Here is a 9,831-nt window from a genome sequence, read left to right on the forward strand (position 1 = left end):
TTGTGACAGTTTCCATTTATAGTGAGAGCAGCTACGACAAATTAGATAAATTTTATTAACATTGCATACCACGAAGCACAGCTAAAAACATGTTAAATGTCTTCACTCTTAGATCTTTCCGAGACTTCTTCAACACCATCATGTAATTATTTGCAGTTGCTTTTGCGTATAAAACACAACTAACATTTAAAAATTATTTATCGAACTAACTTTCAATAAAGGTTACTGATAAACACACTTTAGAAACCATAATGAACCTGACAACGGATCAGTAATACCTTAATTAAACCATTCAACACCCAAAGGGAAATCAATAGACATATTGGACATCACAGAGTGTTTTATAAAAAAGAATTTACAAAATACAATATAAATAATGAAAGTGCCTAAAGTAAGTAAGCGTTATTTAATACTGTAGGCGTTGTACAGCCAGAAGGTAACGTAGTGTGCCTTGTAGCCAAGCCTGGTGGCTAGTGGCTAGGCTAGTAGTCGGCGCCTAGAGGCTTGGCTCTAGCCTCTGCTACTTGTTGAGCCACTGCCTTGATGATAGCAGGATGAATGTTAGGTCCGGTAGGTTGGTAGCCATGCTCATCAGCAATGTATTGTACAGCCACTGGTCCTTCGGGGGAGTTGTAGGAGTACTGGCCTTGAACTGGAAACGAAGTATGTTAAGGAACAATGTTAACGTATTAAAATGAATGTATCAATAATGCGATTGTTTTTTTATTTATATTATTTTGAATGGTATTGAGAAAGTGAAATGAACTAATTCACAGAGACGTAAAAATTTTTTTGTAAAGTAGTTCCTCAATTCGTAATCTACCTCTATCTAATTATTTTTAATTATGAAATGAGTTTTAATCTGTACCTTCAACAAATCTTAATGTTTTATATTTAAAATTTTATATACAATAACCCTCGATTACCCTAAACAATTTCCTCTGTAAAAAAAACACCAAGTGCAATTAATTTAAGGCAATTTAATTTAGTTACTTTACAATGGCTTTAAACTGTTCAATCTACTCCCCTGAAGATGGGAAATAATGTGGACAAATTTGGCAAAGAAGAGTCTTCTTTTGTCACTTTGTTAATACAGTGTTGAAGACTTTTTTAGATGCCTGCAGTGACTATAACAATGATCTTTAGTTTTAGATTTCATCTATTAGAACATGTTGTTTTAATTTGTTTTAAGAGACATTTTTTGACACTATTATGCAGTTTGTAACAACTGTCAAAAATTAAGACACTGTATTTGAGTTTCAGTTTGAGTATGAGTTAGCGTGTAACATTAGTTTATAAATTAGTTATGATTTGTAAACAAAAAGAAATAACATGCTTCTATGTTCTTAGAGCTTAGTTTTACTTGATGAATTAAGGACATTATAAAAAAGGTCTAAATTTCCTTAGTGTATGTTTTCTTATTCACACTGTTTTGTATAACGTTATAGTGTAATAACTTAAACAGGGCTATTCCATACCTCCCATAGCCTCAGCAGGGGTGCCTGGGAACTTGAGGGCTCCGTTCTCGTCCCTTGAGCTTCCATCCCCTGTTCGGTAGCTAAAACAAGGAAATTATTTTACCAGAAATACAAAACTATTCCTTTAAAAATATATATCACTGAAACCCTTTACAATTAATTATAAATAATAATATATTATTCATTGCATTAAAATACGTCAAAATTGGCAGTAACATTATTGAGTTTTCAAAAAGATTCCAACAGAGCATATTCGACCAATACGACCAAACTTCGAAAGCAAACAAGTTACCTTAATTAAAAAGTGTTAGAAGTATACTTTAATACTAAGTGGATTTAGACCTGAAGAAAGTTTACACGCTTTGAAAATATCTGTCTTTCTACTTTTTGCCTTAGCCTTGACTGTAACACACTACAATTTAAGGTTTAATTCAATTCATATTTAACAAATGCAGAAAATACTAATCGAGACTTAGAAAATGCTATAACTTCTTATGGATTTTAGATCCACCACGACACTACGTTATTACAATAAATTAGTTTAATGATGCATGGGTTAACACATAAACCATCTACATAATATTTTAAGAAATGCAACTGCATATTACATTCAACAAATTATCCAACGAAGCGGTTGGAAACTGAACTCTTTCGCGAAAATACCAGTTCCCCTAATAGATGAACTGGGCTGTGAACAGTTATTTATGGGCCAAGTCGTTATATGCTCAGTGTAAAATATTGACCCGAACTGTGGTGAATCCAGTATTTATTGATATTCACAAACCACCAACAAAGTAGCCGCCATAAATTTTGGACTTCAGCGCGGGAACGTTGAGACCTTATCATGGATACGTTGATATTGTGGTGTGAAATCGTAATCCAAATGGCAAAGATGAAATATTACGTCTGGCTGAGATTAAAAAAGCCCTAACTTGCATGAGAGTTGGTTTTATACAGTTTTGATGTAAGTAATTTTTATTTTACAAAATAGTCCTACAACTTTTGTTTTTGAACAATGATTCTTCTAGAGAACATTTCGTGGTACTCAGCAAACTACCGGTAATTACTGTTTAAGCCTGGTTACAAAAACCAGACTAAATAAGATATTTAGTATTACTGTTACTCTAAATGAGATTACTTGTGTTAATCTTGGTAATTACAAAACATCTTAAAAAATGTATGTAATGTTAAAGAATCCAACACCTTTAGAAAATCACAAAAATAGGAAGATAGGCTATCTAAAGAGAGTTCTTTGGACTAGAGCACTCAAATGAATATTATCAGTTACTATAATTATCAGAAAAGAGCCGTTCTATCAATACAAACTAGTATGACTAGATATTATAAATCAAATTATCAACAAATTTTACCTGAAGACATAAGAACCGTCAGGGTTGAGGTCAAAGTTCTGTGCCAGGATGGGGATGAAGCCTGGAGGCCTGATGTAAGGTACCTGTCCATGGACGGCTGCTACCACAGCGGCGAGCATCAGCAATGTCTGACAAAATAAATATATTATTGGTATCATAAATAAAAGCTAAATTTAAATATTATTTCAACATTAGCATAAAAAAATATAAGCCTAGCTGAGTATAGTAATGAACCTAGAATTTTTTATTATATAAGTTTTAAATTTTTTTAATTTATTCTTATTACTATTTATCCTACTATTTATTGTCATGAACTAGTATATATTGTTATAACTAGTGTGTATTGTTTTAAAATAGAAGAAGAGTCATTTAACTCACATTCTTACGATAAATCTATTGACATTTACATAGTGTTTTGTGTGTTTTTGTTGACTTCCTTCGTTTTGTAAAAAAAAAAAAAACACTTAGAAATTTTATTAAATTAATCCTTCAGTTTGATAAAGTTAAAGAAATGTTTAATGCATGCTGTTTGAACAATTGTAACCCTTATTTTCTAAGGTAAAAGTCATTGTATATCCTGTTTTTAAGTTTTGCCTGGTTATCTTATGCGTGAGCAACTAAAATTGTAATTAAATTTCATCTTATAATTATAATCTATATGTTTTATATTTATGTATGTATGATTTTACATATACTGTAGCAAGACGTTAAGTAATATGTAAATAACCACTATTCTAACGTAAATCACGACCGCTTCCAACCGAGACAGCTGGAGGTTAGTGGGGGCGAAGGCGGAAGAAATGGCGGGAGATTTGTTTTAGAGTGGCGCCCTTTGGCACAGCTGACATAACCTCATCTGCTCATCTGTCTGTAGCGAGATTGCAAACACGTACAAACGTTTGTACCTGTCTAGTTGGATCTGTGACGAATCCACCTCACTCAGAGTGGAGTGAAGGCAATTTGTAGTCGGAGAGAATATAGTCATAAAGATGTATTGTTGGACTACGTAAACAAGAATAGTCTTAGCTAACGGATCTTTAACAACTTTAACCAAAGAATGGATGGAGATTTCGTTTGGAAATAACAAGAAGTAGCTTTTGTTAAAATTTTTATATTTTTTAATAAGTTAGAAAATCATTTTGCCTTATTAACCTTAGTAATGAAATAGGTGATTTTAATTAACAACGAAAGTATAAATACAACTTCTATGACTGATCTTCAAAATTTGTAAACATATAATTTATAAGTATTTCCTCTTTAATTATACGAAATATGTACATGTCTCACGTTGACCGAGGTCTTTGTTTAGGTAAAGTAATTAACCAATGTAAAATGTGCCATTTTTATTTCTTCTAAACTCTGTAGACTATGTACTTTTTACTCACGTTTTTAAGTCGATGTGTCTTTTACGTAATTTATATTAATTTAATCACATGAATGGTTCTAAAATAAAGACACTACTAACAAGTAGTTAAGTCATAAAATAATTTAACGATGAGGGTGGAAAAAATGTAAATATCCTATTACTAAGTACAGTGAGGAGTTTTTTCTTTATAGTTTGAAAATCAATTAAATTATTTTAACAATATAATATGTATCATGGTTTAATTCATGCTTCATTATAGAGTTCAAAATAAATGCTGTTAGAAAACGTTTAAATGATTATTGTTTACTATGTACTATGTTATGTAAGAAATATAAAAAACAAACCCACATCGAAACGATCTTACGGCCACTCTATCCAATGAACTCCCAAACCTCAATCGCATTAGTAAACTCGTGATCTTCCAATAAAGTTCTAAAACTCAAATCCTTCCTCACGACTTAACAGTTCAACTCCCGGAATTACTCATTTTGACCGGAGGCGTTTCAAAAGTCAAGGACGGCGCAGAACATGCGTAGTAAATCGCAGTGCACGTCTGAAATCATCGCTGCAAAGATTAAATCACCAGATAAATAGCACTGATGAAAGAACGAGAATTGCACAAAAAGAGGATAAAGGAAGGAGTAGATAAGGACGGTCGTGCACTAATGTAGGAGCCGCTGCCGAATTATAACATCCTAATGAGGAATGATGAGTCTTCTTGCACGATTTGAAAGGTTACTGGCCGCCCACCCATGGCTGGGGCAATCCAAATGATTGTGGATGATGCACAATAAATCGTACAAAGGTGTTTCTGGACTTGAGTTACCTTAGGAGAAAAGACTTCAACGGTGAGAATGCCTGAAGGACCGTAAAGAATGCAACATTTTGTTTGGCAAATTTTTGATATTCTTAAATGTTTTCGTCAAATATCTAAAAAAATATTTTAAGAACACATGATGACTTCATAGTTTGTCATAATAAAAATGGTGGAATTAATGGTGGTAAGGAATAGTGTGTTTTTAAAAGCTCTTTCAAATGAGTGATGCATATAAAAAGCGTTTTTAATGGTCAAAATCGAATAAAGGTGTTTCTGGACTTGAGTTACTTTTGAAGGAAAGACTTTAACGGTGGGATTGACTGAAGAACCGTAGACATTTTTAGATTTTGTTTGGCGAATTATCTAACTTAGATCTTTTCGTCAAATATCTTCAACATAATATACAGCGCAAATTAAGATTACTTCATAGTTTGTCATACTAAAAATGATAGTAAGAAATAGGGGTTTTTTTTAAATCTCTTTCAAATGAATGATGCAAATAAAAAATGTTTTTTAATGGTCAAACGTATTTTAAATTGTACTGTATCCAATTTTAGAAGATTATAAAAAGATAAACCAACTGAAACTATATTGTTGCTTGATTAATCTTTCTACTGAGATGTTCATATGTTTATGCAGTATTATTAAATCAATGTGGATAAATGCTACAGAAACACATATTGAATAGTAGCATTCACTAGTTCCTGTCTGTATCTACTAGTGTATTTTTGATGTTTTTGAAAGTAAACAAATGATACATGATTGGAAAACACTACTTTTCTTTCTCGATCAAAAGATGTAAAAAACAAGCAGGTTGTACTGGAGAATCTAGTAAGTGTGTGCTTTGCTTTGATTACATTACCGTGAATTAGAAAATATATTCCTTATTAGAGATGTAGCCAGCTTCATAATTACCACAAGAGAGTTACCAATATACTGTGCTTCGGAAAACTACATAGTTTTCTTGCATGTGAACTGGAAACACAATTTTGTGTAAAACTGCATAGGTTATATCACATGATGTTGTATCAATAAGAAGTCAGCATACTACTAGCATACATCAGTATGGTATAACAACACAACAAACATTTGAGTCATATGTTATACTATTTTTCTTGTTATTGTTCTGAATCAAGAGTTTCCACATTTTTTTTACATAAAGGGTTAGTTTATTTCACTATCCAAAAGTCTACAAGTACTGAAATGTGCTTTATAGTTGAAGGAGTTATACAAATCTAAAAAAGTTCCCTTTTCCTGATATATATCCTTTTCCTAGATGGGTGGACCTACGGATTGTGTGGTGGACTACGAAATAACTGGCTTCGGCTTTATGACTGTGTTGATTATTGATTATTGTTTCAAAACTCGGCTAGTCTAGTGGTTGAAGCGTGATTTGTATCCTGCAGATCCGGGCTCACGTTTTTAGGGAGAGGAGGGAAAATGTCACCTACGGCTTTCGGGTATGTGATAATTTAGTGGTTCTAAGTTAGAGCTGTAGGTCCACACACATATATCACACACAATATGGATGACCAAAGCCGATACGACAAATTAACAATTCAACTACAATTCTTGATAATTAGTGTGAATCTACACTACAGATACGAAATGTCTAAAAGATATGACCCCAAATTATAGGTACTCTGTGTAAGACAGAACGCAACAAAAGAGCGGGGCGGGCGACTGATACAAGTGATAAGAAGAAGTTCTCAGACAACAATACGAGTAATTAAAAGGGAGGTCGGATATATTCAGATGTTAGATGCAGAATTAAGTCATTCCCACCATCATTCTAGTGGTAACTGACCCCTGCAGCCAGCTACTGCACTATCTACCTCGGTAATCTTAGATTTAAAATGCGTAAAAGTGAATTTGGTTTTGAAATTTTACTTGCACTGAAGGTGTTTGGTTGTAAGCAACCAAATATTTTAACGTTTTAACTAATTTGAAATTAATTATCTAGAAAGAATTTCAGTACATTAAATTTGTGATTTTTAAATGTGGAAGATTGGGTGTAAATAGATATATGAATTACGACAATGATTTAGGATCATGTACAAGAATATGTCTTTTTTAGTTGTATTATCAATAATATTAAAAATAATTATGTGCTAGTTGACGAATATTTAACAAATGCAATTGATTAAAAAGTAAAATACTTAAAACAAGGCTTTATTTTGTTTCGAATGGACATATTGAAAATGGATTGAAAATATGCATGAACTTTTCAAGGAAATATCAGAAAACAGGCAAATTTTCAGCTATAATTATTATTTTTACAAATATTATTTTTTAACAAAGGTTTTTGAAGTCAAATGTTTTTTTTATGAAGGTTTAAGAAAACAAATCTCTATTATGCTATTATAATTGAGCAAAAAAATGTTATTCTCTATTTAAATGAACTTATTTTGATTTTTTTGACTGAGTTAAACTAATTTAGTTATTAAATAAGTCAATGTTTTTAACTTTTTAAAGAGGTCAGTATCGTTTCCTGTTTCGTTGGTAGGGAAATCGACGCCATTATATTAGAGTGCATTTTATAGCACTGTATTATTTTTTGAACAGCATAGACAAGCGAATAAAATCCTTAACTAGAGCATTTGTGAGAACAGATTTTTCAAATTAAAACGATTTATATTATTTAATTAATTTAGTTAAATGGTTTTAATATGAGTATTGATATAAGTGACAAGTGATTGTTTATAAATTATTTTAGAAAACTGCGCTCTTTTTCTACAAAAAGGAAATATTGTTTACTTCAAAACTAATTTTTATCAATTTATTCACTTACCTAGATCCAAAATTTAAATTCTAACTTTAGCTTCTATATTTCTACAAAACTACATTGTAAGTTACTTAGCTGAAGAATTTAAGTTTTCTCATACCAAACATTATAGCTCTCATCGATTCGAAAATGTGAGATGATACAATATCCCTAAGGTGTTTTTTTTTTATTTGGAACATACAAAATAAACCATTCACCGAAAATAGAGGAATGAGATGTATGAGTATTAAATTGACAGGAGTCTCATTATATTTTAGGGCTACGGAGTGAATTGCTATTTTTAAGAAACATAGTAAAGATTTCAACAACAAACACGAGTGTTATCACCGTTAAGTTTTTACTTTGGTGCGCCAAATAAGTAACTGTACTCAACATTTTAATTTCACTACATGTTTAACGTCACTTAGGTTAGTAGCTGGTAATATTATTTCTGACGATTTACTGCAAACCATTTGAATGTTTACACAAGCCAACAAAAAAAAATAATTTATTTTAAAAACATTTTCTACATTTTTTTTTATTTTAGTAAGCTGCATACAATTAATTGTCCAATTGCTAATACCAAATTTAACATTATAAAACATAATGTTATGACGATCAACGGATTATAAATAGTGTACTGACAATCCCGACATTTATGTAGATTACCATTCCAAAGTAACAAGTTTCAAACAAACTAAAGAACCCCTGAGCTGTACACAAAATCCCAAAAACACGAAATCCCTTAATTTACGAATACTTGACACCTTATACACGAATACATAACCCCATGTATCACTATCACACAATATCACTCACAAGTTTTGAGTCCATGGTGGTCCAAAGGAGGTGCGCCTTCAACTGACTTGATAAACGGGGAGTTTGGCGCGTTTTTATAGCGCGTTTGCGCGGGAACTGCGCGCCGAAGTGTGGGAGGGGGGGGGTGTGCAACTGCGCAATGCTGTATTACCCTACTGGACCAGACTGCAATTGGGTGTAAGGAGACTGTGGAGTAAGGTAAATGTTGATCAGTAATAAGGGTTTATTATATTGACTTTAAAATAAACAAGAAGTGCATTAATTTTCCCCTATGAATATGATAAACATTTTTACTTTTACATTGCTTAGTAAGTCCGTGTAGGTTTGAGATTTAAGTTTTCAGCTTGTGAATATTTAAACAGTAAATCATTTAATTTGTGTTTTATTTATGTGTTTAGTGAAAAAGTATTCGATTTAAATCCTTGAATAATTGTTAAAGCATTGGTTACGTTACAAGAATATTCAACTGTAAACGTAAAACTTAAAAGAGTAATAGTTGTGGGTTAAATTTTTGTTTGAATTTGTAATATGTACTACTTTTCTATAATAGGATATAAATAAATAAGCCAATTTGTAACAATTTCTAATCTATCAATTCTGCATACATTGCAAATTTTAACAAATTGTATTAAAAAGTATTAAGTTTACAATAACATTTATACAATTCAGTAGATTATTTCACATTATATTAATATTTAACTGTAAAAGTTGACTTTTCTATCTTGTATCTATCTTTTTATTTATAAGTCGAATAACACAATAAAAAATCAAGCATTTCTCTTCTTCTTGTATACATATACGATTTAAGCATACAAAGAAATTTTCAATCTTTTGGCCATTTTTCAGTGTTCCATTACTCGAATATTTTGCAAAATCTATTAACCAGTTGACTTTTAAAAGCATCATTCATATCTAAAAGCCGTGAAATGCTAAAGTTATTTATCAAAAAACTACTGTATATTGAGTATACTATATAAACTCTTATAACCTTAACCTCCTAAGGTCCATACCTAAAATTGTGATTTTGGCATTTTTAGGTGGATATAAAATATAAAAAAATACATGTAAGTAGTAAAAAAAATTATTACTACTCTAAGTGAGCCCTAGAAATTGAACACTAGGAATTAAAATTTATATCTTGCAATGATAACCCTTTAACTTTGGGAACACAGAAATCCTTGATTTTATAGCATTTTTGTGGAGTTTAATTGAATTAG

General features: G+C 31.3%; 1 protein-coding gene across 1 annotated transcript; it reads right to left on the bottom strand.

Annotated features, from left to right (window-relative positions):
* Positions 1-322: 322 nt before the first annotated feature.
* On the bottom strand, positions 323-8,664 carry LOC128981923 (endocuticle structural glycoprotein SgAbd-9-like). Its single transcript, XM_054400917.1, has 4 exons — positions 8,615-8,664; positions 2,849-2,976; positions 1,479-1,558; positions 323-652 (listed from the first exon to the last, which is right to left on the bottom strand). Exons 1-4 carry the CDS (start codon positions 8,627-8,629, stop codon positions 483-485), a joined length of 393 nt encoding a protein of 130 aa, XP_054256892.1. The 5' UTR covers positions 8,630-8,664; the 3' UTR covers positions 323-482.
* Positions 8,665-9,831: the final 1,167 nt, after the last annotated feature.

The sequence above is a fragment of the Macrosteles quadrilineatus genome, unplaced genomic scaffold (genome assembly GCF_028750875.1).
Source record: "Macrosteles quadrilineatus isolate MER2022 unplaced genomic scaffold, UCM_ALF_1.0 Scaffold_57__1_contigs__length_777910, whole genome shotgun sequence".
Lineage (NCBI taxonomy): Eukaryota > Metazoa > Arthropoda > Insecta > Hemiptera > Cicadellidae > Macrosteles > Macrosteles quadrilineatus.